At 61.8% G+C, this 19,914-nt stretch overlaps 1 protein-coding gene across 1 annotated transcript; it reads right to left on the reverse strand.

Moving 5' to 3' along the window:
- Positions 1 to 1,329: 1,329 nt before the first annotated feature.
- Positions 1,330 to 18,994, reverse strand: SRC (SRC proto-oncogene, non-receptor tyrosine kinase). The gene is made up of 12 exons (XM_026076814.1): positions 18,930 to 18,994; positions 14,185 to 14,434; positions 13,789 to 13,888; positions 8,367 to 8,465; positions 7,685 to 7,788; positions 5,292 to 5,441; positions 4,174 to 4,329; positions 3,542 to 3,721; positions 3,337 to 3,413; positions 2,604 to 2,757; positions 2,357 to 2,488; positions 1,330 to 1,555 (listed from the first exon to the last, which is right to left on the reverse strand). Exons 2-12 carry the CDS (start codon positions 14,423 to 14,425, stop codon positions 1,347 to 1,349), a joined length of 1,602 nt encoding a protein of 533 aa, XP_025932599.1. The 5' UTR covers positions 14,426 to 14,434; positions 18,930 to 18,994; the 3' UTR covers positions 1,330 to 1,346.
- Positions 18,995 to 19,914: the final 920 nt, after the last annotated feature.

Consider the following 19,914-nt stretch of genomic DNA (forward strand, 5'->3'; position numbering starts at 1 on the left):
ACTTAAATCTGAACCCCGCAGAAGAGCAGTGCTCTCGCGGGAGGAGCACCGCGGCAGGCGTGGATGACCGCGCGCACATGGCTTGCGACCTGGCATGGGTGCTCCACCAGAAGAGGTCCGTCCCCCAAGGATGCTCCGTCCCCAGCCTCGTGGTGGGCCGGGGACCTGCACGGGGACAGACCACAGCGACTCTACAGCCCCATTTCTCTAGCAGTGAAAAACTTTGCAGCAAAGCAAGAGGGATGGAGAGCGCGGCTTGGTGTTCTTGCGTGTTTTGYGGGGTACCGGCTGGAAGACCAGGAGTGTTTTGTGGAAGAAAACCCACCGGAAGCAGTGGGGTCAGGCAGCGAGGCGAGGGAAGGGACTCCCGTGGCATGTCCTGTGGTGGTGTTCCCAGAAGTAGCTCCCCAGGTGACACAGGTCCCCTTTGCTGGGGGACAGACACAGCTGGAAGACTCAAACCTGCCCCCAGCAGCCCCAAGACACAGCTGAAGTCCTCGGAGCCGCAAGCAGTGACATTTAAGCAGTGACACAGTGATTTAAAACTCCCAACACAGGCGCTAACGCAGCTCGGCCGCAGGGTCCTGCCTGAGTACAGACAGAGAGCTCGAAGCCGGAGCGATGCAGAACGGCCAGCGTCCTGGCTCCCACCCCACATCTGCAGCAACGCCCCGGCGAGGATGGAAGAGGTGGCCATCACCGGGCCCAGGTGCACCGAAATGTAACGTCTGCCCTCCGGAAGGGTATCCGAGTCGGAAACAGCAATGGCTGGTGCCTTTCCCAAAGTGAAATGTCTCTGCGAGCCCCTCAGGGAGGACTGGCATGGGGCACGGAGAGGGACCGAGGGGCAAGTGAAGGGGGGCAGGGAGACTTGAGCTGATGCAGAAGGGGGTGCAGGAGGCAAGGACCGCGTGTCCGAGGTGGGAGGCGGTGTCCTGCAGCGCTGACGTCCGACCCAGAGAGCCGGCTGCCTGCAGGTGCCACGGAGCCACCAGGGGGAAAATGTCTCGCAAAGGCCAAAGTCTCTCCGAGGATGATGCCCCGTGAGCCCGCTTCTCCGCTCACTGTCTGGAGCGATGTCCCCGGCCTGGCCGGTGCACAGCGCCTTCAGACTCCCCTCGCCAGAACAGCGACACTTCGTTAAACAGGGACCAGAAGTCTTAATTAGCCACAGGAGAATCCAGCACCTCCACTGTCCACGCCTGGAGGCAATGCCCTGTCCTGCCCCCGGGGCTACTCCTCAAAACCGGCCTCGTGCACGAGGAGGGTAGACCTCTGCGAGCCGGGTGCCCCACGCGCGCACGGCGAGGCCTGGGGGGTCTCTGGCGCCAGGAGGAGCTCCACGTCTATAGGTTTTCGCCGGGCTGGTACTGGGGCTCTGTCGACGTGAAGTAGTCCTCGAGGAAGGCCTGCAGGTACTCGAAGGTGGGCCGCTCCTCCGGGTCCTTCCTCCAGCACTGGCACATGAGGTCGTGCAGCGACTCGGGGCACTCGGGCGGGCAAGGCATCCGGTAGCCCCGCTCCACCTGGTCGAGCACCTCCCGGTTGACCATCCCTGCCAGCCGAGGAGACACAGCACCAAGTGAGAGCGGGCCGYGTCCCTCAGCAGCACCTCTACCAGAGGGGACGAACGAGGGCAYGTTGCTGGGGCAGCGAGCTGCAAGCCATATGGACAACCCCCATGGCTCACTTTGCAGGGAGAAAAAGGGGACCCATCTTCCCAACACCACTCATCCTTGCTAGCAGACACCCCGTCACCTCACTGGGGATCTGGAGCAGGAGAGGGAGGGTGGCTGTGACGTGCACAACTGCTCCTGGCCCACAGTCATCTTCCCACTCGGAAGATGACTTGTCCATCAACTTCTTTACTGTGAGGGTAACAGAGCACTGGAACAGGTTGCCCAGAGAGGTTGTGGAGTTTCCATCCTTGGGGATATTCAAAAGCTATCTGGACAGGGTCCTGGGCAAAGTGCTCTAGAGGACCCTGCCTGAACGGGGGGGGAGGGTTGGATTAGACGATCTCCAGAGGTCCCTTCCAACYTCAGCCATTCTGTGATTGGCAYGGAGCCGAAACCTGACTTTCCCACACCATGTGCTGCTTGCCACCCGCCATCCCGAGGCTCACCTACCCCCTCTCAGCGTGGTCTGACCTGGGGACGGGGCAGCACAGGCAGTTCGCCCTCCGAGACTGCCCTCTCTGCCCATACAGCAGGAGACACATCCCATCAATTTGTTCCTTTGCTAAGATGGTTACGGGAGGCAACGTAACACCGGGAGGGAGAGCTGCTCAGAGGGCAGCTGGGGTGAGGACATCACTAAGGCGACAGCATTTCTGCTGGCAAGTGCCCGCTCTCACCTGGGTATGGCACTCTGCCCTTGGTGGTCAGCTCGGTCAAGAGGATGCCAAAGGACCAGACATCCGACTTGATGGTGAACCTGCCGTACAAAGCCGCTTCGGGGGCCGTCCACTTGATGGGGAACTTTGCACCTGAATGGAGAGATGCCGTGAGGGACGGCTCCTGGCAAGCAGCAGGGCGTGAGCCCGTTGCAAGCAGCTCTGGGTGCACGCGGCGGCCTCGCTTCGGCAGCGAGCCAACACGTACCTTGCCGGGCGGTGTACTCGTTGTCCTCGATGAGGCGCGCCAAGCCGAAGTCGGCCACTTTGCACACCAGGTTCTCCCCCACGAGGATGTTGGCCGCGCGGAGATCACGGTGCACGTAGTTCATCCTCTCCACGTAGGCCATGCCGGATGCAATCTGCGGCCACGCGGAGCAGAGCATGAGAAGCAGCTATGGGACCTGGCACAGCCAAGCACCCTGATGCTCGCTGGGTGACACCAGGGCCCCAGGGAGCTGCCAGCACCCCGGAGGAAGGTCCTGCAGGGGAACAGCTCTGCAGCTGGACCAGACTCGGCCGACAAGACATGGGAGCAGCCGTTTGCTCAAGAAGAGCCATGCATACGCAGGCTCACGATGACGGCTACGCCAGCTGGCTGGGGACACCTGGTGGTGATGGGAACCTTCCTTCCCCCAGGGACTGTGCAAAATGCTGGTCCCAGACCGGGCCCAGCTGCAGCCGCCAGTGTAGGGCTGGACCGGCAGGATCTGCCCATGCCCCGACCACAGCCAAAGCTGCTGGAGGAGAGGGTTTAGCACAGGGTCCTCGCACAGCTTTTCCAAGGGGGATTTCATTTCCCTTCTGCCAAGCTGCGCCAGGCTCCCGAGCACCCTGTGACCCGACAGCGGCTGGACCCATGTGAGGGGCACAACAGCCTGGCGAACGCTGCCAGAGCAGGACGCCGAAGGACCAGGAGACCCAGGGAAGCCCAAACCCACCTGAGCCGCCATGTCCACGAGCTGGGGCAGCCGCAGGTACTTGCCCATCTCTCCCTTCAGGAAGTCCAGGAGGCTCCCTGCAAGGAAGACAACAGTGAGTGCCCTTTGGAGGAGTACAGCCGACTCGGCTGCGCAGATGCTCCTGGCTTGGGAGCTCAGCGGATCAGTTCTGCCCAGGCAGCTCCTGCTGCCTGGAGGTGCTCACCTTTGCTCATGTACTCAGTGACGATGTAAATGGGCTCCTCTGAAACCACCGCGTAGAGCTGAACCAGCTTCTCGTGGCGGAGCTTCTTCATGACCTGGGCTTCCTGCAGGAACGCCTCCGGAGACATGGTGCCGGGTTTCAGTGTCTTTATGGCCACTCTGGTGGTGCCGTTCCAGGTCCCTAAAGCACAAGGCCGAGGCCACTCAGGAAACGCCTCCATTTGTGGGTGTGGGGCTGTGTCCCTGCTCCCCCCAGCACCGTGGGTTTAAGCCATCTGGAGATGGCCAGGGAGAGAGGATGCTGTGCTAATCCCAGGCCACTCTGCATCCTTGCAAACCCCCCCAACCGAGGAAGCTCCCACCAGAGGGAACAGCCCTTGCAACCACCTCCTTCCTTCACCCCAAGTCCCTGAGCCAATGGGCAAAGACACCATCCAGACTTGCTGCTGGCCAAGCTTCATAGGATCTCACTGAAAAGACCCTGTTTGGGCTGGGGACATCGCAGCCCATTCTGCAGAGGACGGCAAAAGCAGCCGCTCTGCTCATCGTCCATCCCCCCTCGGCACCACGCGGCTTCCCCGGGGCGAGGGCCGATGCCCACGGGCCTGGGTATGGGGCTGCAGCAGTCCTTACCCATCCACACTTCTCCAAAGCAGCCTTGGCCCAGCTTCACCTCGAGCCGCAGAGACTCCCGGGGGATCTCCCACGCGTCCTTGGCCAGGCCTTGGGTCTGGGGCTTGGAGGTGGGGCAGACGTTGGTGAGGCGGTGACACAAGCCGTCGGCGTGCTCTAGGGCACGGGGGGAGAATTCCAGCGTGACACTTGGGCACTTAGACACGCGACAGCTTTACCCCACGTCTTCCCAGCCAAACACCTTGGGGACTTGTATCCGGACCCTTTCCTTCTTCCCTAAAATCCAGGCAGCTTTTCGCCTGGGTCTCCTCCTCTGCTGGTTGGGGGCCCCCCAGCTCAGCGTTCACTTCCCGACRGCCGCTTTCCTTGCGCTGACGGCAGCCCCTGCCTGCTCCGCGCCCCGCACGCCTGCTCAGGGCAGCCGGCGACTTCTCTGACTGTTTCCCCCAACACTGAGTACTCATCTCCCTGCGGGGGGTCTTGTTCTCCTTGAGGGATGAGGACAAGAACGAAGGGATCGTGCAGAGTTATTCCTCTGGCCCAAGGACACCCTGTCTCCTGGTGCTGGAAACCAGCTTCTCTGCTGGCTGCAGCAGCACAGCTGAGGCCAACGCCGCCTCCTCACCGTGCACCCAGCCCCGACACATCCCACAGCTCCTTCCCCTGGGCCGGCATCTCATCCCGGTTCCYGACCAAACCATGGCAGCGAGCCAGCGATGCTGCAACCGCACTCACGAGGGAAAGGCTGGGTAGGGATGGGGGCTATCCCAAACTGGCTCCGCACCAAAAATGATAGTGCTGGACCCCCAAGAGGGGTCTACCTACAGCCCCGCCACTGCAGCAGGTGGGAGAGCTGCGACGGGGCCAGAGCAGGGGCTTCCTCCTGGCAGACAAGCTCAATCACCCCCTTCATCGCCCAACAGCCCTGCTCCCTTCCTGCCTCCGCCTCGCCCCCTCTCGCGCCTCCCTCTCCGCTGGCCTTTCCCCGCTTGCYGCAGCCACTTCCAGGCCGCCGCAGCTCCTGCTCGGCTTCGCCCAGCCCCAAGGGCTGCCGGCGCAGGGCGGTCGCTGCGCGCAGGACGGGCCGTGCCGTGCCGTGCCGCGCCGCGGGTACCCACTGGAGTAATAGGCCACCAGCTGCTGCAGGCTGTTGAACTGGGTGCGCGAGGTGATGTAGAAGCCGCCACTGTCCAGCTTGCGGATCTTGTAGTGCTTCACGTTGAGCCCCTTGGCGTTGTCGAAGTCGGAGACGGAGAGGCAGTAGGCACCTGCGGGCAGAAGCGAGCAGCTCAGGGCTGCGGCGGCGGTGGCGGCACCTCGGGGTGCAGGGGAGCGCTCTGCCAACCCGCGGGGCTCCGCGGCACCGCACCTGGCCGGCGCCTCGTCCCTCGCTCACGGCTGATCCGGCAGCCAGGCCGGCAGCAGGGCAAGGACGCCGTCTGCCAGCCGCGGCCAAGTGGCCCCATCCCACCAGCCGGGCGGGAACCCGAGTTAACCCCCAGCTGCTCCCTTCGGACGCAGGCAGCCGGCACTGCTGAACCACTTCATTACAGCCTCCAGCCAGCGCTGCCGGCGCTGCCAAGCCTCGCAGACAGCCAGGGCTGGCCAGCTCGGCGCGGGGCCGGCGGCTCTCCGGGGAGACCCCAGCGAYGGCGGAGAGCAACCGCAGCTCAGCCCTCGGGCAGGGGCGATTGCCGCGGGGCTGCTCTTGCAGCCCTGGGAGGCAAGAGCTGGGCTCAGCATCCTTGAGCAGTTAGGCAAACGTCAGCAAGGCCTTTCGCCTCCTCTGAACCCCCAGGTTTTAAGGCGCTGTGCGTACCGCTGGCACGCTGCACGCCAGCCGCGATCACCGTCTCCCCCCGACGTGAGCCAGAGTGCGTGCGCACACAGCACGGCGTGGCTCCTGCCTGCTCCAAAGCCTGGGCACGGGCTTTTGTTCAGCCTCGGCCCGATGGGCCCAGAAACGGCGTGGAAAGGAAAAAATGCTCCTCTCCCACCTCACCGGGCGCACAGAGTGGAGGCGAAACCAAGCCGTAAGACAGGAAGCCCGCTGCTGTTCCCGCCGGCACAGACACTGCTCCGGGCCGGGACGCGCAGGGAGGGAGAGGACGGACGGGAGGCAGCCCCGGGCTGCAACCCCTTCGCAAAGCTGCAGGAAGAGCACAAAGCACTATGTGGCATCTCACGCAGGGGTAAAGGGACCGGTGGCCCCGACTGCCCCCTCCCCGAATGCCACCGCAGACATCGCTTTGCGCCTTTGTCCCTGCTTTGCCCACACTCCTGCCGTACTGCAACACCAGGGCCACAAATAGCGAAAGGAAGGATTTATGCCTGTGCTTAAATGAACTGTTTCCACTGGAATAAAGTAAATAGTGCCAGATTCAAAGCCCCAAAATAGAATAGCACGTCAAGGAGCTTTTCCCAAAGGTGCACTTGGAGTCAAAACTAAACCGTGTTTCCAGGTAAGAAAAAGCATCTTCAGGCAGCCAACTTTTAAAAATCACAACTCGCACTTTCAAGAGACACAAAATTAATACAAAGAATCATTAGACATGAAGTAGGACCTAAAAATTCATCATTTGCCCTGGTGAGTTKCCCAGGAAGCACATTTTCAAGACCTTGCACTTATAAAGGAGCCAGGAAAAAACAAAAAAACCCCCATACGCTTGGGGAAGTGGAGGGGAAGGAAGAGCATCCTCCATCCCAGCCCCCCTGGAGCCGGGAGCTCGCAAGCCAAAGCAAAAAGCCCCGTGCAGAGAGCTCCCGACTCGACAGCGAAGGCGGCCGTGGCACAGCCCCTGGGGCGGAGGTGGGCACGGGGACCCCACACCATGGCGCCGGCCGGGCTCCGTTCCCGCGCTCGTGTCCCGCAGCGCCCGCACGGAGCGCGTCGCCCTCCCGTGCCCGGCCGGGCGAGGGGAGGGTGCAGAGCGATGCTCTTAGCTCGCCTCTTCTCCCGTCCTGCAGCGGCTGGAAACAGAGCCGTCACTCTGCAGCCTGGGAGAGGGGATGCTGCTATCTGCATTTCCAAGTGCTCCGGAGGCACTGAAACGAGCCAAAACGCAGCCGGCAGCGCTGCGCAGGGAGCAAACCTCGGATGCGCAAGCCCAAAGAGCAGAGACAGGGCGAGCGCCRAAACCGGAGAGGGGAAGGCACCAGGCTCCCACTTCGCAACGAGCCGAAACATCTCTTCCGAGGACCAAAGCCGGCCGGGCGGGGCCGGAGCAGAAGCGGCCACGTCCCGCGGCGGAGAGCGCCCGCGGGGAGCCGGCGGTCGCGGCGCTGCGCTGCACCACGCGGCGGCTGGCGCAAAGACAAAGCCGCCGGCTCGGCGCTGCCGCCCTCCCGCGCGTCCCCGTGGCTAACGGCTACGCGGCCATCCCCAGCGCCGTGACCCGCTTCCCAAGGCGGGCGGAGGGGGAGGCCGCCGAGGCCTGGGTCTGTGCCAGCCGCCTCCCTCCGGCCCCCCGCCGCGGCGCCCGCCGGCACGGCGCCCACCGGCACGGCTCACCTTTCGTGGTCTCGCTCTCCCTCACCAGGAAGGTGCCGCGGGGGTTTTCCGGGTTGAGCAGCAGCCGCTCGGACTCCCGCCGAGTGATCTTCCCAAAATACCACCTGGAAGAGGGAGCGGGAGAGGCTCAGCGGGGCGCACCCRCCCGCCCCGTCCACTGCCTTTAGAAGCAGGTCCCCAAGAGCGGCCCCGGCCCCCCGCGCCCGCGTTTCGGAGCGCGCAGGCTGCCGGGACGCCAACCCCGCGAGCGCTGCCGTAGCTCCAGGCGCCTCCCGAACAGCATGGCCATGGAGGCGCCGGCAGCCGCCGGGGGTGCAGGAGCCCCGGGAGCGGCTGCGCGGGAGGGAAGCGCTGCTGCGGCCCGGCCGGCCGGTGGGGAAGGTCCTCGGAGACCCGACCGGCAGGGCGGAGGGGCTGGCACTGCCCGCTTCCCGCGTGTTACGGCCACCCCCCGCGCCCGCTGGCCCCCGAATCCGCAAACGCAACGTTTGCGCTTCCCTTAGGCGCAGCTGAGTGGCTTTTTGYGATGATAAAAACTGGGCCGAACGCTTCAGCTCCGCCGGGGCCCCCTGCACGCTAGCGCTCGTCCCTCCGCCCCGCAAACACGCCTCGTCTCGGCCTCTCCCGTGGGCCTTAAAGAAAGGCAGGAAAAGGTGTAAACCGGCGAAAAGAGGGCAATTACTCTTCAGCCTGGATGGAGTCCGAGGGCGCAACGTAGTTACTGGGGATGTAGCCCGTCTGTCCGGTGGTGAGGGAGTGAGCCAGCCACCAGTCGCCTTCCCTGGAAGAGAGCCGAGAGACAGCGTCAACCCGAGGCGTCCCCGAGCTGTCCCCGGCCGCCCCGCGCTGGGGGGCTCCGTGCTGGGGCGGCAGCCGGCGAGACGCCCGCCGATGTGAGCCGGGGCTGCCCGAAGGGGAGACGCGCCGGGAACGCGAGCCCGCGGACGAGCGGGGGCCAAAAGGCAGAGCGGGGAAGCGGGGGAACAGGGGGAAAAAGAAAAAAAAATAAATTAAAATTAAAAAAAGGCAACGAAATGATGGAAGCGGTTTCAAAAAGCACCAGGAAAAACAAAACGGCAAAATTTGTTAAACGCAGGCTACGTGAAAGCAACAAAAGGGGGAAAATTAATAAGCAAAGGCGAGAGGTGGAAAACGGTTAAGTGGCCTTTGCCCGGCAGCGAGGTCCTAGGGCCGGAGCCGGCGGCACAGGACAGCCAGGCGGGATCCGCAGGGGAATTCCCACGGCAGCCCCGGGCGGGATGAGCTCCGCGCCCGCAAAACCCCTCGCAGCGGCACAGCTCCGCAGGGCTCCGGGCGGCTTCTCCCGCAGCTCCCCAGCCTGTCCCGATGCCGCCTGCAAAGACGCGGGGCGGATACGGAGCGGCACCAGGCCCTTTGGCCACCGCTGCCCAGGGCCCGGCGGGGGGAGTGGGACCCTCGGCCCCCCGGACCTGCTCGCACCGGGCTCCGCCGTCCTCCCCGCGACGGCCCCAGGGAGGCTCCGAAGAGGGTCAGGAGCAGGAAAGGCTGAGAAGCAAAATCAAAGGGCCCTGGAAGGAAGTTTCCCCTTCCCAGTGGACAGCGGGAGGTTCCTCACACAACATGGACGTTCTTGTCCATCAAAGACAGAACCAATTAAAAAAAAAAAAAGAGTTTTTTTTTTTTTTTTTTTTTAAAGCATGCGTCTAATTTATTCTGACCACAAGGGAGACAAGGCTACAGGAAAACTGCAGATTCCCGAAACGAGCACTGCAAGGATTTGCCAGATGGTTCAACGTTTCGGGGCAACCTTCTCAAACACTTAAAAAAAAGGCAATAATCTCAGTCTCCAGCGACAGACTGGCTCCCCGCGCAGCCCCTGACGACGGCTGAACCCCGGGGGGAAGCCGGATCTGTCCCTGCTCCCTGCGCAAGCGCGGACCCCGACCTTGCTGCCGGCACGGCCGCGCACAGCGCCGGGTCCCCGCTCCCTGCAGGCTCGCTCAGCGCCGCCCGCCCCGCTGGCAACGGCGGCTTCGAACGCGGCTCGTGACGTTCACTTGACCCAGCTACAGGCAGCCGGGCTGCAAAGCGGCYGCGAGAAGGCGGCCGCCGGGTCCGCACGCTGGTGCACCACAAGCACCAGCAGGTGCTTCAGCTATTCAGGTACTGGAGCAACAAAAGCTGCATCCACGAGGAGTCGTGGGGAGCTCGGCGACGGACGGACCGGAGCCCCGGCAGAGCCGCGCGCTGTCCCGGCTCCTGCCAAGCAGCCTGCGGCCGCGGGCTCAGCCTTTCCCGCGCCGGCGCGCTGCTGCCGAGCGGGCAGACGTGTTGGCAGGGCGCTGATATAAAGAGCAGCGCAGTGTTTGTCCTCCTCTTGGCCCCTGTCGCCTGTCGCAGGAGGTGGCTGCAGGGATTTCCACGGCTCCCCGGATGGAGCTGTGCCCCAGCCACCTTCACTGGGACAGTTGCGAAGGGGGCAGGAGGCTGCTTCAGCCTCCTTTCCCACCGGACTGGAGAAAACATCTGCTTGAGAAATGCCCAGATTTCAACTTGCGGCTTTATTCCAGCTCGGGCTGAAAGGCTGCAATCTGGGAATTCTGCAAAAACAAACTATTCCAAAAATGTCTCAGTGGGACAGGAAAAAGAAAAAAACAAACAAATCAAAGCATTTCAACAATTCCCTGCACGATCTTACCCAAAACACCCCATTACATCCCTGCTGACTGCCAGATGGCTGGGAGGAAACCTTCCCCTGCTGGAAACAGTACCACGAGAGCCTTTCCCTCACTGCCATGAATGGATCCGACCATTTGGGGAAGCACAGCATCTCCAAAGACGGCACGGGACATTGGAGCAGGGGGTGAGTGACGTGGTGACCACATGCTGGGACCACTCAAGCTTGGGGCTGGCTCTTCCTCTGCTTGTCCCAAGCCAAGCCCTGGGTCCGCTGCAGCCAAGATTGGCCTGAGTAAATTTCCCAAGCCCTGTCTCCTCTCGCCCTCCAAAAACGCAGCCCCCTTGCAGCAGACAAAACCACTAGTCACCTTGGAAAAACGTTGGCCTGCAGCTGAGCCAGCCAAYGGCAGCGCCCCATGGCTTCAACGTTATGGTGCAGGGACAGGCTTTCCGGCCACAGAGGCTGCAGGTGAGCCTCGTGCCCTCAAGCCTCAAAAGGGGATGGTGGCCGGTCTCCAGCCAAGCTCGGTTCATGATGAAGCACAGAGCTGCTCTCAGTGCAGACAACCACTTTGGTTGGGGCCCATTCCTGCACGTCAGCCCCATCGAAAGGCGGTCCCAAGCAGCCTCTGTTTTTGGGCTCCCACTCTGCAAAGGACCTGGTAGCCCTTTTCAGATTAAATGCAGCATTGTCCAAAAGAGCTTCTTGATAGCCCTGCCAGCCTCCTGGGCTCCAGCCATGACTCTTCTCTCAAAGCCCAGAGGCAGAAGACATTGCATGCCTGCCTTTGCCGCCTCCAAAACCTTGCAACTCCTTCCTGTGAAGGCTGGGGAGTGGAGTGCCAGGTGTTTGACTTTCCCGGAGGTCTGCAGTTATCTCATTTCAGTCCATATGACTCCTTCCCCTCCAATTTCATTTGGACTGGAGCAAGTCCAACATTTCAAGAACAGTGCTAAAAGGTCTGAACTCTGCAATTYCAGAGATCAATCTAGATTCACTCAAAACTAGGCTTAGATTAGAGCATGCAACACACTCAGCCAGACAAGTTTCACAAGAGCATTACACGACTCCCAGCCCACCACCAAAGGGCATGCAGATACCATCAAGCAACACCCTCTGGCCGCCACATTTTTCTAACGAGCCTTTTCAGAGGGAAAACAGTATCTCCAGCGTTCCAGCTCACCGCGCTTGGAGCACATGGCTCAAGCACAAGCTATAAGGCAAGTCAGCACAAATGCTGGACAAGGTGGGCAGCTCTTCCAAGGCTGTCTGGAGCACCTGGGCACCAGAGCAGGAGGCTGAGGGGCTGAAAGCATTCATCACAAAGAGACGTTTACTCCTCCGCTAGCACCGTGCAAAGGAGTTTTCCAAAGTCTGTCTGCCTCTGGAAGTCTCATCAACGTAGTTGCCCCAGGTACCAGAAGGGTCAGTAGCTAAACACTGCACCTTCGATTTCTTATGTTCTGCATCTCCAGCCCAGTCCTTTTGTTCGCCAGGAGGCTGCAGAGCGTGTACCACACAGACCCTCCTCTCTGACCAAGCCTTTGAAAAACCACAGCRGGAGAGCGAAAAAGAAGAAGAAAAAAAATGGAAACCCTGTAGGTGCTTTAATGGATAAAGAAAAAACCCTGAGCTATCGGCACAATCCAGAATCCCTGACAGGCAGAGCTCACTTTGTAGAAGCACAAATCAGAAAAAAAGCTTGGGGCTAGTACATCAATGGGGGTGTGAAATCAAGAGTCACCGAACACCCCAAATTAAGGCTTTTCTCGCGCCACTGAAGTCCTTCACTCTGCACATCCCAGGCTTCATGGATTAAATGCATCACCGTTAATACAGTGTTGGAACAAGGGAAAAAAGATCAAATAGAAAAAGCATGCGCGCAACACTGCTCGATCTCTGCAGGAGGAATATTACCTCTGGGACATTCCCTGATGTTTCCACTTTTTGACTTTGCAATGCTATTTTTGGTTCCCAGGTTTTAAGGAAGCAGCAGAGGGGAGAGCGAAAGCTGCTAAACCAGAAAGCTGCCCCCACAACATGCCGTGGCAGGCGCTCCTCGCCGCGCGCAGCCAGGCTGCGCCTCTGCAGACCACACGCATGCACATTCCTACTGCAGAGCACGCGTGGTTTCAATAGGGAGCATGTTTAGGATCACGTGCTTTTCCAGCTCGTCACACTGCCCTGCTCCACACATCAGGCAATGGATGCGCTGTTATGACTGCGATGGAGAGGAAACAACCAGGAGCCACAACCCTGAGGACGTGCCTGAGTCCCCCTGAGCGACTCACACACTTCATTGCTTGGATGAGAAAAGAGAATAGGCAAAAAAGACCAGGAGGGAGCAGCGGGCTAAGTGAAACRGGACTGCTGAGCGGTGCCAGACACAGACAAAGCGAGCAGGCCAAGTTCAGACCTCCTCGGTGCAAACAGCTCTGGATAGAGCTGTTTCCCGGCGCAGGAAGGGACTCCATGCTCTGTCCTGCTCACCCAGCGAGGAGAAACCCAGGAAACCACAAAATGATCAGGCAACCTCTCCTCCCAGCCCTGCTCCACCCAACCTTGCCCCAACACAGGCAGCAGACAAGCTTTTACCATTTAAGATCCATTAATAATAATAATAATAGTAATCGGCAATACACACCTGACGTCCACTTTTCTCCTAAATGAAAGCATGGTGCACAGGAGAGAAAACAGTCAAGAGAGAAGCTCAAATCAGAGACACTGTGTAAGCGCAGAGGCTGCAGAGAAGCAAAGTTGAAGAGGCATCTCCAGGCAAACGAGAGGGAGCTGAGCACTGACGGGGACCGGCGGGATCGGGACCCCACACAGGTGGACACAGACAAGTGCCAGGGAAGCTGCTGCCACCAGGACGAGAAAGCGCCTTGAGAGTCACGGGGCGGCTGGGTGGCAAAGCAGCGGTGCCTGCTGGCAGGGGCCAGGAGGACTCAGGAAAATGAGCAGCCCGAGCACCTGAACAACCTGGACAAGTCACAGCTTCTGGGGCGCCCCAGCTCAGTGCATCAGCACGAACCCTAATGGGAGGTGCTGTTTGCGTTTGAGGCTCTTTGAAGCTTTCCTCCCCATTTCGCTTCTGGGCTTTCCCCCCCCGCTACTTTGTGCCCCATCCCAGAGCTAGGGACACACTCGCTGCTGGTTCACAGCCCTCGTCATCTGAGCACCACCCTGGCCTCAAGCCTGGGCATGAGGGAGAGAGCAGCTCTGATACCGGAGAAGGCTCTTCACATGCAGGGACGGCATGGGGTATCCATCACGAAAGCTCTGGGGCTCAGTGACTCCTTTGATCCCCTCTAAACTCTGCAGGGGTAGGAGAGCCAGCAAGGTTCCCCGAGATGGGGACCCTGAGYGGCATCAGTCCCCGAGAGAGGGGAAGGCACCAGCTCACCCACACCAGCGCAGGCTGGCCCGCAGGGACACTTACGTGTTGTTGACAATTTGGAGACGTTCTCCTTTCTTGAAGGACAAGTCCGTTTCCGTCCGGGACTCGTAATCGTAGAGGGCCACGAAGGTGGTGACTCCACCTGCGACAGACACAAGCTCAAGAGGACCACACTCCCCATGGCACGGTGCTTGCTGCAGCCATGCCAAGAGGGCAGACGAGGGTCAGGGCAGCCCTCGCTTTGGGTCCTCCTCTCCCACTATCCTCAACCAGCAGATAGGAACCAGATCTGCTCTTTTATCAAGCACCCTCTCTAGTTCAAAGGCAGTGTCCTTCAAAAGGAGGAGGTCACACCATCACAAACCAAATCCATGCAAACCCAACCACTAATCCCCAAAGCACCCCTCTGCTCTTGGAGAGCCCCAATGGCACACTGACCTGCCAGAGCCCCGGAGCGCTGCGGCGACGTGACRGTGTCGGAGGTGTTGAAGCCCCCAAAGAGCTTGGACTCCGCAGCCATGGTCCCGAAGGTGCGGTTGGGCGTGCGATGGGTGTCGGGAGCGGCGGTCTTGTTGGGCGTCTGGGAGGCCGGGTAGCCTCCGTGGTGGGCGTTCTCCGTGGGCTCCAGGCTGCGCCGCCGCTGGCTGGCGTCTTTGGGCTTGCTCTTGCTGCTGCCCATGGTGCCGGGCTAAAAGAGACCAGTGCGCACATGCAAAAGCGTCTTTTTTTTTTTTTTTTTAAAAAAAAAAAGGCTGTTTCCTAAGGCTTGTGCAACAGACGCCTGCCCACTAGGAAACGAAACAAAATCGCCGCAGTCTTTTCAAGCATCAGCTGCCAGGAAGTCTGGATGTCCTGCCCTTGCCCTGGGATAACATCGCCACTTGGTTAAATTCAAGCCACCTCCCGCATCTCCGTATTAGCTAGCGCAACACTCGCTAGAAGTGGAACGGACGCAACGCGCTCAGCGAGCGATAAGGCAAGTACCGGCGGGAAGCACACAGGAAGCAATATAACGGAGCGAATAATGTCGAGCCCGTGCCCTTCCCAGGCAGCAAACCGGGCAACAAGAGCGGAGCCCAGCGCAGCCGCAGAGCTGGGATCTGCGTCCGGCGCTCTGGAGCGGGTCTCAGACCCTACGGGAGTGGAGTAGGGAGATGAAATACAGTGACCAGGACGACAGCACAGATGCCCCCTCCCGAAGCCCTAGGGCCCTTCAGCAGGCCAACTCCAAAGCCGAAGGGTCCTGGGCATCAGTGCGCGCAGCAGCCAAGCCCCGGGGCTCCCTTGTCCCTCCAGCACGCGAGGAATTCGCAGGGCCGGGTTTTCTCTTCCCGGTGCACCCTCGCGGCTCCTCCAGCGCCTCCCGCCCCCGTGCAAGGGGTCCATGCGCGGCGCGCGTGCCGGTCCGACACGTGGGGCCCCACGGGGCGACAGCAGCGCTGCGGGGCAGCTTGACCGCTCCATGATGGCAGCGGCACCGCTGCCTGGGGGCACAGCCCAGCCCAGCGCCCGCCGCCGGCTCGGGGCTCGCGAGACAGAGACGCGGCTGGATGGCAGAGCCGCGGGGCCGCCGCTGGTGCCAGTCCGGAGCCTTTCCCGCGTGCCTCCCTCGCACCCCCGGCACTGAACCAGCACATTTTGCAGGGGGGTCGCAGCTGCGGCGAAGCAGCCCGGGTGCTGCAAGTGCTGCACGCTGCAGCCCAGCAGCCGGGCGCCCGCGTGGGACCACGGCGCCGGTCCCACYGGAGCTGCCTGCCGTCACGGTCCTTACACCCAACGGCTCCTACCGGGGCACTTAGGCATGGGCAGGAGGAGGAAGACCCAGACCAACACTCATGAGTTTGGATTGCTCCGAGAGCAGAAACTGAGACTATCCAGAGCTGCCCCATCCTCTCCTTTCTCAGGGAGGGGATTTAGACGCTGAGGATGTTTCTGTGAAGTCCAAAACGTGCAGCAGATGAAGCTCTCAGAAACAGCGAGCATGAGAAAAGTTTCAGCCGTGAGCAGTTTAAGGCAGTCAGCAGCTAAAGACCAAGGGATCTCTGCTTTATATATAGTCATGCCTTCCTTTCCACTCAAGATCACGCTCTATAAATACCTTCAAGGTAATGATATAAATGAAGGAAGGGAATTATTCGCAGTCTCCAAAGATGGCAGGATACACAGCAGTGTCCTGAAGCTATGGAAGGAAATATTTAGGCTAGATCACGCACGACAGGATGGAAAAGGGAGGGGGAGAAAAACAGGGAGAATGTCTTTAATACAAGAGGACAACGGGGCGAAGAGCAGAGGCGGCAGCAGACACCTCCAGGGCACGCTCGGAGGGCGAGCTGGAYGCGAGGGTTTGCAAGGGATCAGCCTCCCCAAACAGATGCTTTTCCAACCCAGCTTGCGACGGGAGCTCAGGCCGACCCAAAGGCTTCAAGGGCCCCGGCGCAAGGCGGGACAGGAACGCGAAATAAAAGCCCTGGGCTCACAAATTGTCCCTGCAGCAGCCCGGAGGCAGCCCCGAGGAGCAGGGGAGCGGGTCTGCCCCGCAAATAACCGTGCTCTCAAAACCCGGGCGCACAAGTCTCCAAAGCAGAATTTGGGGGAAAAGCAGGTACTTGGAAACAACAGGAAAGAGCCCCCCGCCCGTAACACAAGACGAAAAAAGCCGGTCTCCCCTTCCTCGCGTCCTTCAGCCGAGCCTTTCGCTCACCTCGGCGCCGCTCCCTGCCAGCGGCTCCCGTCCCCGCGTCCCCCACCCCAGGCTGCGGCGCGGCGGAGGAGCAGGGAGCGCGCGGTGCCCCGGGAAGGCTGGCGGCCGCCGCGCGGCTCGTGACTGCCCACACGACCGTGAACAACGCGCGCCAGCCGCGGCTCAGAGTTTCCCCTAGCAGTGGCACTTCCCCAAGCAGGAAAAGACCCAGGATCGGCCCCGGCAGCGCCCTGAGAGGGGAGACGCTGCCTCCCACCACCACCGCCGGCTCCTCCGCTTGGGGGAAGAGGGCAACTGTGATTTCCAGGTCTTTGGGTTTAATCAGCTAAGCGAGGCCCTGCAGCGGTTTTGCCTCCCAGACGGTCTCTGGCCGGAGCGCGGCAGCAGAAGAGGGCAAACAGCCCCGGCTCCTGCCCCGCGGGTTGCTGAAGCGAGCGAGTCCCACCAGCCCCAAACTCGGTCTCCGGAGGCACGAAAGCCTTGGAAGGGGAGCGCGCCCGGGCTCCCGGCACAAGAGGGACCAGAGGTTCCYCGCAAGACCACGTGCCCCATGAGACCACCCTTACGGCTCTGCCATGCACAAGGTGGAAGGATGGACTGGCGCAGTGCCTTGGGTGCCACCGGTCGGAAACCCCCTCGCGGGACGGCAGGACGAGCAGCGCCCAGCGAAAGCCGCCCACGTGGCTGCCGGCCCGGGCACCCRGGGACAGCTTGGCTGAACAACTGGTTTTTCAGTGTGCTGAGAAAAATCAAAGGACTCTAAAATAGCTAAAACGCCTAGACATTAAATAGAAGCAGAGCACAGAAAGGTCATCCACGCCAGCCACGATGACTGGGGACCGTGTCAACACAGGGCACCACCAGCCTGCAGTCCTCAAGGACACAGGTCAAAAGCCACGAGCATCACTCTGTGTTTTTGCATTGAAAAAGCCACAAGCATCACCAYGCGTTTTTGCATTGCAAAAGCAGCCAGCATCACCGCGTGTTTTTACATTGCAAACTGGTTTGCACCTAAACGCCTACCCATACTTGTTTCACTTTGGCTAGCACAAAACCTAGGCTGGCAACCCCAAAACGCACCCAGAGGCCCCGACAGGCTTGTGTTGTCCACGCTGCCACGTCCTCGGAGCCCCTGGAGCAATTCAGCCGAGGTGAACACGCGGCTTCATCCCTGCTGGCGCGCACGCCCCTCCGGCAGTCGCCCCACGGCGCACCCCGGGACGCCCGCCACGGCCTCCCCTTGCCTGGGSGCTGCACGCYGGCGAGGTGCCACCCGGGAAAGCCRTGCCGCTCGCCYGGCCACGGGGCGTTCGCCGCCCGCGCGTGGGGAGGGGGACACGAGACATCCCCCGCAGCCCTGAGCTTCAAAGTGCGAAAGAGTCTTGCAAGGAGATCGCCCTCCCCTTCCCTCCCGAAAACAGCGCCCACCGGGGTCGGTGCCTATTCGCTCCTCCCGCGGAGGAACTGGCAGCGACGCAAGGGGAGGCGCCGGGAAAGGCGTTATTAATGACGGCGGCAGSAATGTGCCGCGCACAGAGGTCTCCGGGGACCCAGCGCGGATCCGCGCCAAGGGCCCGCGGGAGCCGGGGGCCAGACGGCACAGCAGGCGACGGCGCTGCCCGCTCGCTCGCTCGCTCTCGGCGGCCGCCCCTGCTCTGCGGCCGCATCCCTGCTCGTCTCGCTGAGCACGCTGCCGCGTTTCCAGCGGGAGCGACCAGGGGCAAAGCAAAGCAGCCCTGGAAGCGGCAGGGCAGGCGGCGATCGGCTCCCCGCGGAGCCCGTGGCCTTGCGGCAGCCGCCCGGCACAAACCCCAGGCGCCGCAGCGGCCACGGCGGATGTGTGCGCGGGGCCGTCGGGCCCGCGAGCGGGTCGCAGGCAGCGGAGACCAGCCCGGCCCCGACGCCAGGGCGGCCCCTTCCCGCGCGGCGCATTTGCCGCTCCCTGGCTTTTCGCCAGCCCCCGGCCCACCTGCTCCGCCGGCGCCCAGGCGTGCCGGGAATTCCTGCGGCGCGGAGCGAGGCGAAGCGCGGCGGGCTGGAGCGCGGCCAGCATTCCTCACGCTCGCCTCCGACCGGTGCGGCGCGGCGCGGCGCAATAAGGCCGGCTCTTCCGCGGGCGGGATTAGCACACCAGGCGCGTCGCAGCCTGCAGGAGCGCCTGTCGTTTCCGCTCGGGGGGTCAGGGCAAGGGACGGTTTGCCAACCACCTCGGTRATGAGTTGCGAGGCCTCAGCTCTGACCCCACCGGTCAGCCGTGCCATGAGGCGGGATCGCAGGCAGCTGCCAGCTCCYGGATGCACCGGGAGGTGGGAAAAGCAAAGCTGGAGCTCTGCCGTTTGCCCTTGCCGGTGACGCAGGCTCCCGGCAGCACCGGTCGCTGGCCCTGTACTCTGCCCGCGGCTGCCCAGGTTTTGCCTTACGGACAGGCTCGTTCAACCAAGCGGTTTGACGCCCCTTCCCCGGGGGCTCGGAGATGCCTTACCTGCTCCCTGTGGCCGCGGGATGGGAAGGGGCTGCCAGCAACGTCCGCTCCGCTCCTGCAGCAGCCTGCGGGACAGAGGGGAAGGTCAGTCCCGGCCCACTGGACACTGGCCTCCACCGGCCCCGAGCCCCCGTGAGCAGCAGTTACAGCGCGGCTCCTGGGAGCACCGCCGGCCCCGCGGGCACCCCAGCCCACCCAGGGATTTTTGCAGTTGCTTCCCAGAAGGCAGAAGCAAAGCCAGTTGCTCCAGACTCGCTGCTGCTCTGGCACGAGGTGTTCCCAGCCCCGCCGCTCCGCTTTGGGACGGTCGGGACCGGTCGTGGTGACRCACTGCCGCCAACGGGGACCTTGTCACTGGGGACATGAGTCGTCTTCCCCATCCCCAACGCCACAGATGTGCTCCTGCGTAAGGGATACTTGGAGCAATTCACACTGCTCAAGCCCAGATTCAGCCAGAAAAGCAAGTTTTTACCAAAATTTTCAAAAGAGTTAAAAAGAAGTGCTATTTCTCTGAAATGGTAGTTCAGGGCAGAGCTTGGGGGGTCAAAACTGGCGCAGGGAAAGGCACGAGGTGGCCAGGGACCTCGCCAGGCTTGGCCACCACCTTCACAATCTCCGATTCCACATTCTGCTGTGAAACACTAAAAAACTGCCCCTTTTCTCCCACTCTCCCGCTGAAAACGAAATCTCCTTCCAACCAGCCCCACTCGTGCAGATGAGAAGGTGGCTAGTGAGCGCTGAGGCTGCCCCAGGAGCACAAGCCCTCTCGGTGCGAGGCACAGCGGCCGCGGCACCGCCCGGCGCCGACGGCYCCCAGCAGCAGACAACGCTCCCCCCTTGCAAAACGGAGCGCGAGTCCGTCCCGGCCGAACGTGCAGCCTGGCCGGGACCCCCGCAGCATCCCCGCGGGACCGTGCCGTGCACAAAGGCCAGAGCCAAGGTTCCCCGTTTCACCCAGGCACAAAACGCACCCAAGAAAGACGCC

This window comes from Apteryx rowi, unplaced genomic scaffold (genome assembly GCF_003343035.1).
Source record: "Apteryx rowi isolate R43461 unplaced genomic scaffold, aptRow1 scaffold_44, whole genome shotgun sequence".
In the NCBI taxonomy this organism is placed as follows: Eukaryota; Metazoa; Chordata; class Aves; order Apterygiformes; family Apterygidae; genus Apteryx; species Apteryx rowi.